Source organism: Phallusia mammillata, chromosome 1, assembly GCF_965637545.1.
Source record: "Phallusia mammillata chromosome 1, kaPhaMamm4.hap1.1, whole genome shotgun sequence".
In the NCBI taxonomy this organism is placed as follows: Eukaryota; Metazoa; Chordata; class Ascidiacea; order Phlebobranchia; family Ascidiidae; genus Phallusia; species Phallusia mammillata.
The window spans coordinates 27,732,564-27,750,685 of record NC_137252.1 but is presented as its reverse complement, the minus strand read 5'-3'; the positions used below and the strand labels follow the sequence as shown (position 1 = coordinate 27,750,685).

At 37.5% G+C, this 18,122-nt stretch overlaps 2 protein-coding genes across 2 annotated transcripts; both read right to left on the bottom strand.

Moving 5' to 3' along the window:
- On the bottom strand, window positions 1-5,406 carry LOC145210394 (uncharacterized). The gene is made up of 11 exons (XM_080079984.1): window positions 5,395-5,406; window positions 4,672-4,858; window positions 4,277-4,457; window positions 3,976-4,149; window positions 3,643-3,803; window positions 2,783-2,993; window positions 2,183-2,304; window positions 1,629-1,833; window positions 942-1,254; window positions 355-665; window positions 1-125 (listed from the first exon to the last, which is right to left on the bottom strand). Exons 1-11 carry the CDS (start codon window positions 5,404-5,406, stop codon window positions 65-67), a joined length of 1,938 nt encoding a protein of 645 aa, XP_079936110.1. The 3' UTR covers window positions 1-64.
- Window positions 5,407-9,097: 3,691 nt separating this feature from the next.
- Window positions 9,098-14,493, bottom strand: LOC145210378 (uncharacterized). The gene is made up of 11 exons (XM_080079983.1): window positions 14,482-14,493; window positions 13,759-13,945; window positions 13,364-13,544; window positions 13,063-13,236; window positions 12,730-12,890; window positions 11,870-12,080; window positions 11,280-11,401; window positions 10,726-10,930; window positions 10,039-10,351; window positions 9,452-9,762; window positions 9,098-9,222 (listed from the first exon to the last, which is right to left on the bottom strand). Exons 1-11 carry the CDS (start codon window positions 14,491-14,493, stop codon window positions 9,162-9,164), a joined length of 1,938 nt encoding a protein of 645 aa, XP_079936109.1. The 3' UTR covers window positions 9,098-9,161.
- Window positions 14,494-18,122: the final 3,629 nt, after the last annotated feature.

Genomic DNA, 18,122 nt, shown 5'->3' with positions numbered 1-18,122 from the left:
ATTTTATTTTACTTCAACATTCAACATGTTACGAAGTTGTCCACAATCACCAGGTCGGTCCCGTTTAGCAGTAGGCGTAGGTATAGTGTCTACGGGTATACCTGATGCGGTAGCTACAGTAGGTGCTAAAAACAAAACGAACAGTATTTAAAAAAATAAAATAATTAAATGTTATTTATATTTAACAGGACCAGCGAGTTTCGATTTAGACCTCATTTAGGTGATTTTTGATAAGTTAAACGCACAAAATAATATAAAGATATATATCGTTGCAATGTTGTGACGGCTTAACATAAGATTTTGAACACGGAAATGGTTATTATTCCTAGTTTTAGATATTGTGTCTATACTTACGTGTAGCGCTTGTAGCTGTAACGGTAGTATCTAGCAACTGGGTAGCAGACGGTCCATGAATAGTAGCTTCCCCAGCGGTACTTTGGCAAGCAGAAGTTGGAGACACGGCATCTGTAGCAACACGAGTAATGGAGAACAAGCTGTTCGAGCACAGTCTTCCAGTAGGTGTCGAATTCGGTAAGCCTTGCAGCGCAATAGTCGTCCAACAAGTACAAATATTCGTATGCGATGTATGAGGCGCAATCTGGAAGTGGGTCTCCGCTGTAGAACTGCAGGATTTTCACGTAGCCCTCGTACTGACAAGTCTTCGCCTAAAACACGAGTTTGTCCGATTTATTTTTGTCTTTTGTCCAAATAAGAGGGATTTGTAAGGTCGTTAAGACACCATCCCACTACCTGCGTTCATTTCAATGCTGATTTAAAGTGAAACAACGTTCTTGTAAACAGCAAGCAGAAACCTACAATAAATCGATGCACGTCACCCTTCATTTGCGTCAACTGTTTTAAAACTACATTGCGTTTTTGCCATAACTTTACACTTTGAGTAAAAAATTATATACGGTTTATAAACACCCAGCAGTACTAACGTCATTCAGGTTATTGATCAAAGTGCCTCTCTGTTTGTCTCTGGATTCTTCCAAACTCTTTCTGTATTCGCCAATCTTCGTCATACGGGTTTCAAGGCATGTGCTGTACTGGCCAATGATTTTTTCGATCGTTTCCATCACACAGGCTTTGTAATCGGTGATGCTCTTATCAAAATTATCAATGCATTTGAGAAGACTTTCAAGAAGTTTGGTTTTGTACGCATCAACAGCAGCTTCACGCTTTTCTTTCAATTCGTTGGTCAGTTCTTCGATCTTGGCTTCTTGTTCGGCGGTCAACACTGTGCTGTTGTTACTGAAATAAAATGTTTTGTCAGACTTTTCTGTGACAAATTAGCTGAGATGATTTTTCCTGTAATAGGAAATACTAAGTTTAGTGGCTTTGTTGTGGAAACGTGCTATATTGGACTGAAGCAGACTTTGCGAAAGAAGCAAGACCTCGCACATGTCCAGAAAACACAATTGATTAAAAAAGTAAGCTATCGACTATTTGGCATCTAATCAGAATAGAACCTTGAAAACCAACCCGAACATAATAGATGGCGATGTGGATTCGAAAACGAACTATAGAATCACATAACATTACCTTAATTGAATAATATTTGTTCCACACTACTGATTGGACAATTGACAGGTTGCATAGAAGACACCATTTTTTTCTTTACTTACTAACAAACGTATTGGGCTCTGAGATCAGAGATACACCATTCGTGTCTCTTCCTGATGATCTCATCATATCTGTTGCAGTACTCAATGTGGTAGTTGGTCCACTTCAATTTCCATTCACCGAATTGAGTAATAATACAGTCAACGTGGGAAGTGAGAAGAGCGACGAATTCTGCCTTGATATCTTCGGCTGCTTTGTGGAGTTTGGCTGCAAAAAACAAACAAATTTGTTTTCATCAACTAGAGCCAAGTATCAATAATTTCATCAATCTGAGTAATTTTTTCCTGTGATCAAACTTAGTTATAAGTTTATACGCTTTCCTATACCTTAAGCTGTGAGGCTAGAAAGAACAAAAAGATTGTTGGAAATAACATGAAAGTAGCCTACATTAACTACAAAAATCCTGAAAAATAGTCATGTTGAATCTGCGATGGTTTTGAACTAAATGCATGATGGGTGGCAAAAATATTGTTGCTATTTTAAACTCAATGTTGTCAATTTTATTCTTTTTTTAACCACAGCAAATTTTAATTGTTCGTTAGGTTGGAGTACTGACTGAGGTCACAAGTCTTCAATCCCCTGTAAGTCGTCTTGCGCAAAGTGTAGCTGAATGCTGGGATTCCGCGAATCGTCTTGAAGGTAATTTTATTGTAGCAGTACCATTGTCCCAAAGCTTGGCTGAAAAAGAAACACGCCATAAATTGTTTGATTTAAAATATTCACAACCGACGAATTGAAAGACAAAACACAATCAAAAATAGTTAATTCTTCTTTCAAAAACATGTAATGATTTCACTATACACGGACTTGAAAAGTAATTTAAGCATAAACATTACTGCCAAGGTACTGGTGTACATAGAATACATCGTTCAGACGTTTCGACAATCTCTCTGCACTAATGATGACAACAGAGATTGGCGAAACGTCTGAACGATGTATTCTATATACACCAGTACCTTGGCAGTAAGGTTTATGCTTAAATGGCAGTAATGTTTTTCAAACCTTTGGCAGTAATGTTTATGCTTAATTTATGCAAAAAAATTGGTAATGGTGGCGTTGCAGAATGCTATTTTTAAAATTTGAACATTTTTTGCATTTTGGGAAAATCGCCTATTGTAATAAAGCCTGTTGCAAGCCGATAATCGTAAGTGCTTACCAGGATCTGTAGTAAGTACGTTTGTAGAAACGAAGGCAGGAGTTGGAAAGGAAACAACGGTAGGAACATATGTAGAATGTCATCAGTTTTGCTTTGGCGTCATAAAGTTGGTCAGAGTAGGTTACATATTCCCCGATCTTGTAATCATCACACTCCTTTTTGACGAATTCGTCGATCATATAATCAACCTTATCGGTCATCCATGTTTTGCCTGAAAAACAAATTGTCTGACATTAGAATCGATGCCACATAGAAGTAACTGGAAGCTGCACGCAGTCCGTTGACATTTTGTGTTTTTTGTAAGAATGTTTTATTAGTTTATACCAGGGGTCACCAAACTACGGCTCGCGGGCCAGTTTCGGCCCGGCCCGCAAAACTGAGTTTTGGTTTACCAAAACGCTTTAAACAAACATGTATTAGGGATAGATTTCCCAGTCACATCGAATTACAACACATAGAAATGACCCAAACGCGTCTTTTTACATCACAGACAAGAGCAAAGAAAAGTGATTATGTGCAAACAATGTCTTCTTTTGTTTCTTGTGATAGAATAAAGTAACATTGCTTGTTAGAGAAGACATCTGTACATTCTACATAATAAAGTTTCTAATTTAACAGCCACACCGCCTGAATTTAAAAAGTATTGTAAAAAGGCCAATAGCACTTGACTGTCACATGAAAATCGCCACGCAAGTTTAGGCCCTCACACGGCATTATTTAAATTAACCGGCCCGCTGTGAAAAAAGTTTCGTGACCATTAAGGTGAAACAAAACTTCTGTATTGTTTGCACCGAAAATGTATCAATCCCAGATTCGCGTTATACTTTTGTAGGTTTGGTTTTTGCATGACACATTCTTACCGTGAATACAGTCAATAGTGCGCCTATAATGGTCAGCGCGACATTTGACAACGGATTCAAGGTATTTCCAGTAGATGTCGAGATATTCATAAACCTTTTGGTAAAGTTGATCTCCGTATTCGGTAATCTTTTCCAGCCTGGTTGTCAAACACGTAACGAGACTGAAACACAGCACAGAAAGTTACCAGATGTCATCACAATATACCTTGTTCGGCAAATACCTGATGGTTACAGTATCTATTTAACCTAACAAACATTTCAAGTTTCAAAATACATTTTTTCGCTAAATTAGCAGGTTCTACTTTTAAAACTTATGCACGATTTTCATCTCACTTTGTGACAAGTTTCGCGTGGAAGTCTTGAACACATTTGGTCCTGGAAGCAATAGCGTCGTTGTATTGCTTCAAGTAACAGTCCCTCAGTTCAATAAGTTTATCGCAGTACACTTTGATCCTTTCATCTCTCTCTGCCATCAAACTTTCCTTCACAGCAAGTGAGGTGGCGGAGCTAAGCACAAAAATTAGAATAAATATTTAAATCAATTGCGTACCCTGTACAAAATTTGATACCCATAGGATGTTAATTTGACATCCAATAAAATTTAATATCGCGAAAACAAGGTATTAGAAAATACCTGATTCTGTACGCATAATATTTGTAGACATAGTTGTTGAAGTAAGTCTTGTACTCAGCATGGCAGCTGTCGACATTGGCAAGCCAGGAATCTCTTCGTGTGGTCATTTCGGTAACGATCTTCAGGAGAACTTCAGCAAGACAGTTCTTTGCCTCGGTTTCGATTTCAGCCACTGGTGACTCTGCATGGCAAGTTCATTGGTTGGCGGTTCAAAACGCAACAATACAAATTTGCACTTTAAGGTGTAATGTGGCCTCCTTCTAAAGATTTCAACTGCTTTAAATTGCAACGTTGTCATTTGAAAAATCAAATTGGTTTTTCAACCAACCTACATCTATTTTAAGTCTCTTTTTAAGGCTGTCACGGCCTGTTTAAGCAGCAGTTTATATTCTTACCAGTCCATCCATCCTTGCCACAGTTGTCTTTGGGATAATACTTGAGGATTGTGGAGTAATAGTTGTAAGAACACCAGTCGTTTCTGAAGTAGACGCTGTAGCGGTAAAACTTGGTTGGTGGATACACAATAAAGTTGTGCGAGTAATAGTAGCGGTACGAGTACGAACAGTAGCCAGCGTTGGCGGCCTGCAGAAAAGATAAAATCGTTTAGTTCCGTTACCTTTACACCAACCTTTCGAGTCTGACTCACGGCAATGCACGCCAGAAGAACGAGCAACAGTTTCATCTTCGCTTCTTTCCAATGAATTTCTTCCTTGGTAAAGTCGAGTTCAGACTGATTTTTCCCTTCCAGCACTTCTACATTTATACACCTTCAAGTGGGTTAAGTTGTTTCATCTAACTTGAACAGAAGCAACAAAACTGTAATTCAGATTCATCAAGTGTTTCTTGCATGATTGCAACATCCCGTCACGTGATTATGTCGACCAATCCGCACATTTTCTTGTGTCAGCATTGCAACAAGGAGACTTTGAATGACTCTTACAACGTCAGTTGTTGAACACATTGTTTGGTTTTTGACCGTTCAAGTATCGTGTCATTGAACTTCATGTTCAGAATATGCTTGTCAGGATTTTGACTTAGTCTGTTGTTTGCTTGAAACTTGCTAACGTTGCTAATATACAAGGATGATGAAGTGCATCGAGGAAATGTTTGTAACTTACCTTGGTTACCATGTTGATTTAATCTTCAATGCTCTGTTAATTTGCCCCTCCTCTTTATTGTAAAGTTGTTTCATACACTTTGCAGAACTCAGTGATGGATTGCAGAAAAACTATCTTGCAGTTCTACTTGCCTCTGCAAAGCAATGTGAATACTGCGCAACGCACGACGTCTAAATTTCACAAAGTTTTGAAAGTTGTTTCTGGATAGGATTAATTTATTGCAGGATGAAATGAAATCATTTCGAATAATTAGTTTAAAATACAAAACCCAAATCAAAGTGCTAACTTTTGTTTAGGGTAAGAACGAACCTTTATTTGTGCTTGTGGCCGATTTAGTGTTTATTTTCCATTTTCGGGAATGACTACCTCACCAAAAAAATGAAGTAATATATTTTCCAGATAGCCAGTGCAAAAAATGTAACCTTTGATTTGCAGCCCCAATAATATATGCAAAAAATGCTAAATCGAGTGTCCTACAGAATTTTGCACTTTGTAACCAGATCAGCTCCTTGATTTAGCAATATTGGGCGGTAAAAATTTCCTTTGAAATTTTTGTTTACTGTGGTTAATTTTTTTTAGAATACAGGGTTCCGCAAATACTTTTTAGTAAGACAGAAATAATCCCACGGAAGTCTCAAAAGATGCACCGAAACCGATATCAAAAAATTGGACCGAGACCAACTAATTGTTTTCTATTTGACCATTTAAGTATTGTGTTATTACACAGTATGTTCTGTTTTAATATAGTCTGTTTTTGGCTTGAAACTTGCTGACGTCGCTAGCATATAATTTATGCACGATTTTCAGTAAACTAAGATACATGTTTGCAACATGTCAACCCATTGGATTTGCTCTTAGATGTTGTGATGATATGCACTTCGTCTTGACGCACTATGGTAAAGTTATTTTAGGCACGTTGTACCATGCGTGAATGTATTGCAGCAAACCTATCTAGCTTTAGCCTACTTTATTGCTGCAACTTCATGGTCCCAGGGATGTAACACAACCTATTCGTCAACAACTTCCCCAATAGGATTACATCGTTTAAAAGTTCCATTATAACATACATCTTTAAAGGTATTGGGAAGTTATAACTGTATATTATTGATTAAGATTGTAGAAATTTAAATGCGATAGAGTTTAGGCTATCTAATAGTCCATCACTTCAAATTGCATTTTGTCATCGGATACCTGGATTGCATAAGGTGATACCAAGTATAGGCCAGGGGTGGCCAAACCGTGATTTTTCCCTTCCAGTCCTTCTACATTTATACACGTTCATGTGGGTAAAGTTGTTTCATCGAACTTGAACAGAAGAACAAAACTTCAATTCAGATTTATCAAGTGTTTGTTGCATGATTGCAACATCCCGTCTCGTGATTATGTCGACCAATCCGCCAGTTTTCTTGTGTCAGCATTGCAACAAGGAGACTTGTTAAACGTTTTTAATGACTCTTACAACGTCAGGTGTTGGAACTTCATGTTCAGAGTATGCTTGTCAGGATTTTGACTTAGGCTGTTGTTTGCTTAAAACTTGCTAACGTTGCTAATATACAAGGATTTTGAAGTGCATCGAGCAAATGTTTGTAGCTTGCCATGGTTACCATGTTCATTTGATCTTCAATGTATTGTAATCTGCTCCTCCTCTTTATTGCAAATTTATTTTAGACACTTTGTAGAACGCAGTAATGGATTGCAGCAAAACTATCTTGCAGTTCTACTTGCCTCTTTTGGCACGCGTACCACGTATTGGACCCCCGCTGCTCAGCCAGATTTATTCTAAATGTCACACACAAACTTTTGAAAGCTAACTTGACAAACATTGTTTACTTAAAATATTTACCTGCTGATAAACTTGTGGTATTTTTAACTAACGCACATGCGCCCCAAAGTAGCGGCGAGATTTGGCGAAACTATATTCATTGCGACGTCACTAATGTATTCAACACCAACAATCGCTCAATTCAAGACCAAGATACAAACTGCCCATATAATATTACGTTCGTCATAACCCGACCACCAACGCATTGAAACGTTTTCGATTTGGAACACGTTGTTAAATATTGCTGTTGCTTTGTGTCTTATTCGCATTGTACGCAACAATAAGCAATCATTTATTGTCCAACAATTAAATATTTGTCATCGTAGTCAAACCATTTGCCACATAAGGTTGCAGTTTGAAGGCAAGGTTTGTGGCCATACCAATAGTAAGTTTTTTCAAAAGCAAAATTGCCATAGCCACACACTAATCCACAGTGCCCCAAACTTGACGTTAAGAGCCGCATAAAACGACGTTAGAGCCGCATAAAACCTGGTCGCAGCATGCGGCTCGCGAGTCGCGGGTTGGCCGTCCCTGTATTGTAGGCTAACCGAGTGAACTTACGCGGCGGAAATTTGCATTCAAAGAATTTAATATCAAGTTTTTTTTACTTATGAGTTTCATGCGCAGTCCCTACTTTTTCATGAGAAACGCACAAGCTCGATATAAGTAGTCTTCGTTATGAGGACTAATGGGAGCAATACTACTGCACTAAATGCACAAGATGATTCTGATCAAATTGAAAATAACTCGTTTCACCTTTTAGTTGTAGTGAAATTAACCTAAAACCTTGTTGTTTTTGTTAAGTTAGACACTAACCCAATCTCACTGTTTTTTAATAAATGTGCTTTTTAGCGCAATCTATCTGTATTTAGCAAACCTTGTGTGATGTGAGTTCTTATGTTAGTAGCTCTACCAAAATAATTAGAAGTGACAAGTTTAATTCAAACAAAAATTATGCAAACAACGACTTATTAAAAATTGCGACTTATTAATACATAAAAATTATTACAAATCATCAGTTTTCTTCCTGGATAATTTTTATTTATGTGAATTTTGGTTTTGTAGATGTTGTCACTTTTCCTTTAAACTGTTTCTGTTGCTATTGAGTTGTAGTTTAGTATGTAGTTAAATCACAAATGCAAGTGAATGATATGAAAGACCAACTTTGCAAGTTACACCACTTAATTGTTACTTTGAGCGGCACCCACTGTACAGTCTGTAGTTTTGATGCATGACAACAAAGGGCCTTTAGCTTTTGTTTACAACTCAAGGTCCTAAAGGCAATACCAAACAAGAATTGAATTCTATGTAACATTTGTCCATTGTCACCAACACAATTATGTATGGAAGAGTTTGGCAAGCGTTTTTGCACAGGTTTTAACTGAGGATCTTTGTGCAGATAGCCCTTTACAAATGTTTGGTACAATAAAGTATGATCAATTTGGCTAAATTTGTTACAAGGATCGTTATACCACACAATACAGTTTTAACTTATCTTAGGGGTCATAATTGTGGTAACAAGGGCATGTTGTTCGTATGTAATGCGTTGTGTAATGTTTATGCGTGGATTGATTGCATGTGGTGTATTTTGATTTTTAGTGTAATTAGTGCATGCATATGTTACCTAGTGGTACTGAAATGACAACTCTTTAACCCCTAAATTGTACTAGAGTCTAGTAACTAGACTGTTGTAGTTTGATAGTTTGTTCAGCTTACAAAGATACCGGACTTGAACTGTGTTCACGAAATACATTACAAATCTATTTTTTGTTACATTTGCGACGTTCACAGCTGACACAAATAATAATCTCTCCTGATATTTCCTTGCAAGGCTTCAATGTGATGAGAGCAAAACACAAGACACGATATTTGTTGTGGATCATTTTATTTTACTTCAACATTCAACATGTTACGAAGTTGTCCACAATCACCAGGTCGGTCCCGTTTAGCAGTAGGCGTAGGTATAGTGTCTACGGGTATACCTGATGCGGTAGCTACAGTAGGTGCTAAAAACAAAACGAACAGTATTTAAAAAAATAAAATAATTAAATGTTATTTATATTTAACAGGACCAGCGAGTTTCGATTTAGACCTCATTTAGGTGATTTTTGATAAGTTAAACGCACAAAATAATATAAAGATATATATCGTTGCAATGTTGTGACGGCTTAACATAAGATTTTGAACACGGAAATGGTTATTATTCCTAGTTTTAGATATTGTGTCTATACTTACGTGTAGCGCTTGTAGCTGTAACGGTAGTATCTAGCAACTGGGTAGCAGACGGTCCATGAATAGTAGCTTCCCCAGCGGTACTTTGGCAAGCAGAAGTTGGAGACACGGCATCTGTAGCAACACGAGTAATGGAGAACAAGCTGTTCGAGCACAGTCTTCCAGTAGGTGTCGAATTCGGTAAGCCTTGCAGCGCAATAGTCGTCCAACAAGTACAAATATTCGTATGCGATGTATGAGGCGCAATCTGGAAGTGGGTCTCCGCTGTAGAACTGCAGGATTTTCACGTAGCCCTCGTACTGACAAGTCTTCGCCTAAAACACGAGTTTGTCCGATTTATTTTTGTCTTTTGTCCAAATAAGAGGGATTTGTAAGGTCGTTAAGACACCATCCCACTACCTGCGTTCATTTCAATGCTGATTTAAAGTGAAACAACGTTCTTGTAAACAGCAAGCAGAAACCTACAATAAATCGATGCACGTCACCCTTCATTTGCGTCAACTGTTTTAAAACTACATTGCGTTTTTGCCATAACTTTACACTTTGAGTAAAAAATTATATACGGTTTATAAACACCCAGCAGTACTAACGTCATTCAGGTTATTGATCAAAGTGCCTCTCTGTTTGTCTCTGGATTCTTCCAAACTCTTTCTGTATTCGCCAATCTTCGTCATACGGGTTTCAAGGCATGTGCTGTACTGGCCAATGATTTTTTCGATCGTTTCCATCACACAGGCTTTGTAATCGGTGATGCTCTTATCAAAATTATCAATGCATTTGAGAAGACTTTCAAGAAGTTTGGTTTTGTACGCATCAACAGCAGCTTCACGCTTTTCTTTCAATTCGTTGGTCAGTTCTTCGATCTTGGCTTCTTGTTCGGCGGTCAACACTGTGCTGTTGTTACTGAAATAAAATGTTTTGTCAGACTTTTCTGTGACAAATTAGCTGAGATGATTTTTCCCGTAATAGGAAATACTAAGTTTAGTGGCTTTGTTGTGGAAACGTGCTATATTGGACTGAAGCAGACTTTGCGAAAGAAGCAAGACCTCGCACATGTCCAGAAAACACAATTGATTAAAAAAGTAAGCTATCGACTATTTGGCATCTAATCAGAATAGAACCTTGAAAACCAACCCGAACATAATAGATGGCGATGTGGATTCGAAAACGAACTATAGAATCACATAACATTACCTTAATTGAATAATATTTGTTCCACACTACTGATTGGACAATTGACAGGTTGCATAGAAGACACCATTTTTTTCTTTACTTACTAACAAACGTATTGGGCTCTGAGATCAGAGATACACCATTCGTGTCTCTTCCTGATGATCTCATCATATCTGTTGCAGTACTCAATGTGGTAGTTGGTCCACTTCAATTTCCATTCACCGAATTGAGTAATAATACAGTCAACGTGGGAAGTGAGAAGAGCGACGAATTCTGCCTTGATATCTTCGGCTGCTTTGTGGAGTTTGGCTGCAAAAAACAAACAAATTTGTTTTCATCAACTAGAGCCAAGTATCAATAATTTCATCAATCTGAGTAATTTTTTCCTGTGATCAAACTTAGTTATAAGTTTATACGCTTTCCTATACCTTAAGCTGTGAGGCTAGAAAGAACAAAAAGATTGTTGGAAATAACATGAAAGTAGCCTACATTAACTACAAAAATCCTGAAAAATAGTCATGTTGAATCTGCGATGGTTTTGAACTAAATGCATGATGGGTGGCAAAAATATTGTTGCTATTTTAAACTCAATGTTGTCAATTTTATTCTTTTTTTAACCACAGCAAATTTTAATTGTTCGTTAGGTTGGAGTACTGACTGAGGTCACAAGTCTTCAATCCCCTGTAAGTCGTCTTGCGCAAAGTGTAGCTGAATGCTGGGATTCCGCGAATCGTCTTGAAGGTAATTTTATTGTAGCAGTACCATTGTCCCAAAGCTTGGCTGAAAAAGAAACACGCCATAAATTGTTTGATTTAAAATATTCACAACCGACGAATTGAAAGACAAAACACAATCAAAAATAGTTAATTCTTCTTTCAAAAACATGTAATGATTTCACTATACACGGACTTGAAAAGTAATTTAAGCATAAACATTACTGCCAAGGTACTGGTGTATATAGAATACATCGTTCAGACGTTTCGACAATCTCTCTGCACTAATGATGACAACAGAGATTGGCGAAACGTCTGAACGATGTATTCTATATACACCAGTACCTTGGCAGTAAGGTTTATGCTTAAATGGCAGTAATGTTTTTCAAACCTTTGGCAGTAATGTTTATGCTTAATTTATGCAAAAAAATTGGTAATGGTGGCGTTGCAGAATGCTATTTTTAAAATTTGAACATTTTTTTGCATTTTGGGAAAATCGCCTATTGTAATAAAGCCGATAATCGTAAGTGCTTACCAGGATCTGTAGTAAGTACGTTTGTAGAAACGAAGGCAGGCGTTGGAAAGGAAACAACGGTAGGAACATATGTAGAATGTCATCAGTTTTGCTTTGGCGTCATAAAGTTGGTCAGAGTAGGTTACATATTCCCCGATCTTGTAATCATCACACTCCTTTTTGACGAATTCGTCGATCATATAATCAACCTTATCGGTCATCCATGTTTTGCCTGAAAAACAAATTGTCTGACATTAGAATCGATGCCACATAGAAGTAACTGGAAGCTGCACGCAGTCCGTTGACATTTTGTGTTTTTTGTAAGAATGTTTTATTAGTTTATACCAGGGGTCACCAAACTACGGCTCGCGGGCCAGTTTCGGCCCGGCCCGCAAAACTGAGTTTTGGTTTACCAAAACGCTTTAAACAAACATGTATTAGGGATAGATTTCCCAGTCACATCGAATTACAACACATAGAAATGACCCAAACGCGTCTTTTTACATCACAGACAAGAGCAAAGAAAAGTGATTATGTGCAAACAATGTCTTCTTTTGTTTCTTGTGATAGAATAAAGTAACATTGCTTGTTAGAGAAGACATCTGTACATTCTACATAATAAAGTTTCTAATTTAACAGCCACACCGCCTGAATTTAAAAAGTATTGTAAAAAGGCCAATAGCACTTGACTGTCACATGAAAATCGCCACGCAAGTTTAGGCCCTCACACGGCATTATTTAAATTAACCGGCCCGCTGTGAAAAAAGTTTCGTGACCATTAAGGTGAAACAAAACTTCTGTATTGTTTGCACCGAAAATGTATCAATCCCAGATTCGCGTTATACTTTTGTAGGTTTGGTTTTTGCATGACACATTCTTACCGTGAATACAGTCAATAGTGCGCCTATAATGGTCAGCGCGACATTTGACAACGGATTCAAGGTATTTCCAGTAGATGTCGAGATATTCATAAACCTTTTGGTAAAGTTGATCTCCGTATTCGGTAATCTTTTCCAGCCTGGTTGTCAAACACGTAACGAGACTGAAACACAGCACAGAAAGTTACCAGATGTCATCACAATATACCTTGTTCGGCAAATACCTGATGGTTACAGTATCTATTTAACCTAACAAACATTTCAAGTTTCAAATTATATTTTTTCGCTAAATTAGCAGGTTCTACTTTTAAAACTTATGCACGATTTTCATCTCACTTTGTGACAAGTTTCGCGTGGAAGTCTTGAACACATTTGGTCCTGGAAGCAATAGCGTCGTTGTATTGCTTCAAGTAACAGTCCCTCAGTTCAATAAGTTTATCGCAGTACACTTTGATCCTTTCATCTCTCTCTGCCATCAAACTTTCCTTCACAGCAAGTGAGGTGGCGGAGCTAAGCACAAAAATTAGAATAAATATTTAAATCAATTGCGTACCCTGTACAAAATTTGATACCCATAGGATGTTAATTTGACATCCAATAAAATTTAATATCGCGAAAACAAGGTATTAGAAAATACCTGATTCTGTACGCATAATATTTGTAGACATAGTTGTTGAAGTAAGTCTTGTACTCAGCATGGCAGCTGTCGACATTGGCAAGCCAGGAATCTCTTCGTGTGGTCATTTCGGTAACGATCTTCAGGAGAACTTCAGCAAGACAGTTCTTTGCCTCGGTTTCGATTTCAGCCACTGGTGACTCTGCATGGCAAGTTCATTGGTTGGCGGTTCAAAACGCAACAATACAAATTTGCACTTTAAGGTGTAATGTGGCCTCCTTCTAAAGATTTCAACTGCTTTAAATTGCAACGTTGTCATTTGAAAAATCAAATTGGTTTTTCAACCAACCTACATCTATTTTAAGTCTCTTTTTAAGGCTGTCACGGCCTGTTTAAGCAGCAGTTTATATTCTTACCAGTCCATCCATCCTTGCCACAGTTGTCTTTGGGATAATACTTGAGGATTGTGGAGTAATAGTTGTAAGAACACCAGTCGTTTCTGAAGTAGACGCTGTAGCGGTAAAACTTGGTTGGTGGATACACAATAAAGTTGTGCGAGTAATAGTAGCGGTACGAGTACGAACAGTAGCCAGCGTTGGCGGCCTGCAGAAAAGATAAAATCGTTTAGTTCCGTTACCTTTACACCAACCTTTCGAGTCTGACTCACGGCAATGCACGCCAGAAGAACGAGCAACAGTTTCATCTTCGCTTCTTTCCAATGAATTTCTTCCTTGGTAAAGTCGAGTTCAGACTGATTTTTCCCTTCCAGCACTTCTACATTTATACACCTTCAAGTGGGTTAAGTTGTTTCATCTAACTTGAACAGAAGCAACAAAACTGTAATTCAGATTCATCAAGTGTTTCTTGCATGATTGCAACATCCCGTCACGTGATTATGTCGACCAATCCGCACATTTTCTTGTGTCAGCATTGCAACAAGGAGACTTTGAATGACTCTTACAACGTCAGTTGTTGAACACATTGTTTGGTTTTTGACCGTTCAAGTATCGTGTCATTGAACTTCATGTTCAGAATATGCTTGTCAGGATTTTGACTTAGTCTGTTGTTTGCTTGAAACTTGCTAACGTTGCTAATATACAAGGATGATGAAGTGCATCGAGGAAATGTTTGTAACTTACCTTGGTTACCATGTTGATTTAATCTTCAATGCTCTGTTAATTTGCCCCTCCTCTTTATTGTAAAGTTGTTTCATACACTTTGCAGAACTCAGTGATGGATTGCAGAAAAACTATCTTGCAGTTCTACTTGCCTCTGCAAAGCAATGTGAATACTGCGCAACGCACGACGTCTAAATTTCACAAAGTTTTGAAAGTTGTTTCTGGATAGGATTAATTTATTGCAGGATGAAATGAAATCATTTCGAATAATTAGTTTAAAATACAAAACCCAAATCAAAGTGCTAACTTTTGTTTAGGGTAAGAACGAACCTTTATTTGTGCTTGTGGCCGATTTAGTGTTTATTTTCCATTTTCGGGAATGACTACCTCACCAAAAAAATGAAGTAATATATTTTCCAGATAGCCAGTGCAAAAAATGTAACCTTTGATTTGCAGCCACAATAATATATGCAAAAAATGCTAAATCGAGTGTCCTACAGAATTTTGCACTTTGTAACCAGATCAGCTCCTTGATTTAGCAATATTGGGCGGTAAAAATTTCCTTTGAAATTTTTGTTTACTGTGGTTAATTTTTTTTAGAATACAGGGTTCTGCAAATACTTTTTAGTAAGACAGAAATAATCCCACGGAAGTCTCAAAAGATGCACCGAAACCGATATCAAAAAGTTGGACCGAGACCAACTAATTGTTTTCTATTTGACCATTTAAGTATTGTGTTATTACACAGTATGTTCTGTTTTAATATAGTCTGTTTTTGGCTTGAAACTTGCTGACGTCGCTAGCATATAATTTATGCACGATTTTCAGTAAACTAAGATACATGTTTGCAACATGTCAACCCATTGGATTTGCTCTTAGATGTTGTGATGATATGCACTTCGTCTTGACGCACTATGGTAAAGTTATTTTAGGCACGTTGTACCATGCGTGAATGTATTGCAGCAAACCTATCTAGCTTTAGCCTACTTTATTGCTGCAACTTCATGGTCCCAGGGATGTAACACAACCTATTCGTCAACAACTTCCCCAATAGGATTACATCGTTTAAAAGTTCCATTATAACATACATCTTTAAAGGTATTGGGAAGTTATAACTGTATATTATTGATTAAGATTGTAGAAATTTAAATGCGATAGAGTTTAGGCTATCTAATAGTCCATCACTTCAAATTGCATTTTGTCATCGGATACCTGGATTGCATAAGGTGATACCAAGTATAGGCCAGGGGTGGCCAAACCGTGATTTTTCCCTTCCAGTCCTTCTACATTTATACACGTTCATGTGGGTAAAGTTGTTTCATCGAACTTGAACAGAAGAACAAAACTTCAATTCAGATTTATCAAGTGTTTGTTGCATGATTGCAACATCCCGTCTCGTGATTATGTCGACCAATCCGCCAGTTTTCTTGTGTCAGCATTGCAACAAGGAGACTTGTTAAACGTTTTTAATGACTCTTACAACGTCAGGTGTTGGAACTTCATGTTCAGAGTATGCTTGTCAGGATTTTGACTTAGGCTGTTGTTTGCTTAAAACTTGCTAACGTTGCTAATATACAAGGATTTTGAAGTGCATCGAGCAAATGTTTGTAGCTTGCCATGGTTACCATGTTCATTTGATCTTCAATGTATTGTAATCTGCTCCTCCTCTTTATTGCAAATTTATTTTAGACACTTTGTAGAACGCAGTAATGGATTGCAGCAAAACTATCTTGCAGTTCTACTTGCCTCTTTTGGCACGCGTACCACGTATTGGACCCCCGCTGCTCAGCCAGATTTATTCTAAATGTCACACACAAACTTTTGAAAGCTAACTTGACAAACATTGTTTACTTAAAATATTTACCTGCTGATAAACTTGTGGTATTTTTAACTAACGCACATGCGCCCCAAAGTAGCGGCGAGATTTGGCGAAACTATATTCATTGCGACGTCACTAATGTATTCAACACCAACAATCGCTCAATTCAAGACCAAGATACAAACTGCCCATATAATATTACGTTCGTCATAACCCGACCACCAACGCATTGAAACGTTTTCGATTTGGAACACGTTGTTAAATATTGCTGTTGCTTTGTGTCTTATTCGCATTGTACGCAACAATAAGCAATCATTTATTGTCCAACAATTAAATATTTGTCATCGTAGTCAAACCATTTGCCACATAAGGTTGCAGTTTGAAGGCAAGGTTTGTGGCCATACCAATAGTAAGTTTTTTCAAAAGCAAAATTGCCATAGCCACACACTAATCCACAGTGCCCCAAACTTGACGTTAAGAGCCGCATAAAACGACGTTAGAGCCGCATAAAACCTGGTCGCAGCATGCGGCTCGCGAGTCGCGGGTTGGCCGTCCCTGTATTGTAGGCTAACCGAGTGAACTTACGCGGCGGAAATTTGCATTCAAAGAATTTAATATCAAGTTTTTTTTACTTATGAGTTTCATGCGCAGTCCCTACTTTTTCATGAGAAACGCACAAGCTCGATATAAGTAGTCTTCGTTATGAGGACTAATGGGAGCAATACTACTGCACTAAATGCACAAGATGATTCTGATCAAATTGAAAATAACTCGTTTCACCTTTTAGTTGTAGTGAAATTAACCTAAAACCTTGTTGTTTTTGTTAAGTTAGACACTAACCCAATCTCACTGTTTTTTAATAAATGTGCTTTTTAGCGCAATCTATCTGTATTTAGCAAACCTTGTGTGATGTGAGTTCTTATGTTAGTAGCTCTACCAAAATAATTAGAAGTGACAAGTTTAATTCAAACAAAAATTATGCAAACAACGACTTATTAAAAATTGCGACTTATTAATACATAAAAATTATTACAAATCATCAGTTTTCTTCCTGGATAATTTTTATTTATGTGAATTTTGGTTTTGTAGATGTTGTCACTTTTCCTTTAAACTGTTTCTGTTGCTATTGAGTTGTAGTTTAGTATGTAGTTAAATCACAAATGCAAGTGAATGATATGAAAGACCAACTTTGCAAGTTACACCACTTAATTGTTACTTTGAGCGGCACCCACTGTACAGTCTGTAGTTTTGATGCATGACAACAAAGGGCCTTTAGCTTTTGTTTACAACTCAAGGTCCTAAAGGCAATACCAAACAAGAATTGAATTCTATGTAACATTTGTCCATTGTCACCAACACAATTATGTATGGAAGAGTTTGGCAAGCGTTTTTGCACAGGTTTTAACTGAGGATCTTTGTGCAGATAGCCCTTTACAAATGTTTGGTACAATAAAGTATGATCAATTTGGCTAAATTTGTTACAAGGATCGTTATACCACACAATACAGTTTTAACTTATCTTAGGGGTCATAATTGTGGTAACAAGGGCATGTTGTTCGTATGTAATGCGTTGTGTAATGTTTATGCGTGGATTGATTGCATGTGGTGTATTTTGATTTTTAGTGTAATTAGTGCATGCATATGACCAAGTATTGCTCATCCAGCAGTTTTTTTGTAAACAATCGACGTTTCGACGTCCTATACAAGACGCCTTCATCAGGATAATGACATAACTTGCAGGACAAATTTCTTTTAAAGCGACAAAATGCAAAACACACACATGTAAAACAGCGATAACAAGATCACGCGGCTGCAAACTCGCACCACCGTAGCGATAAAACAA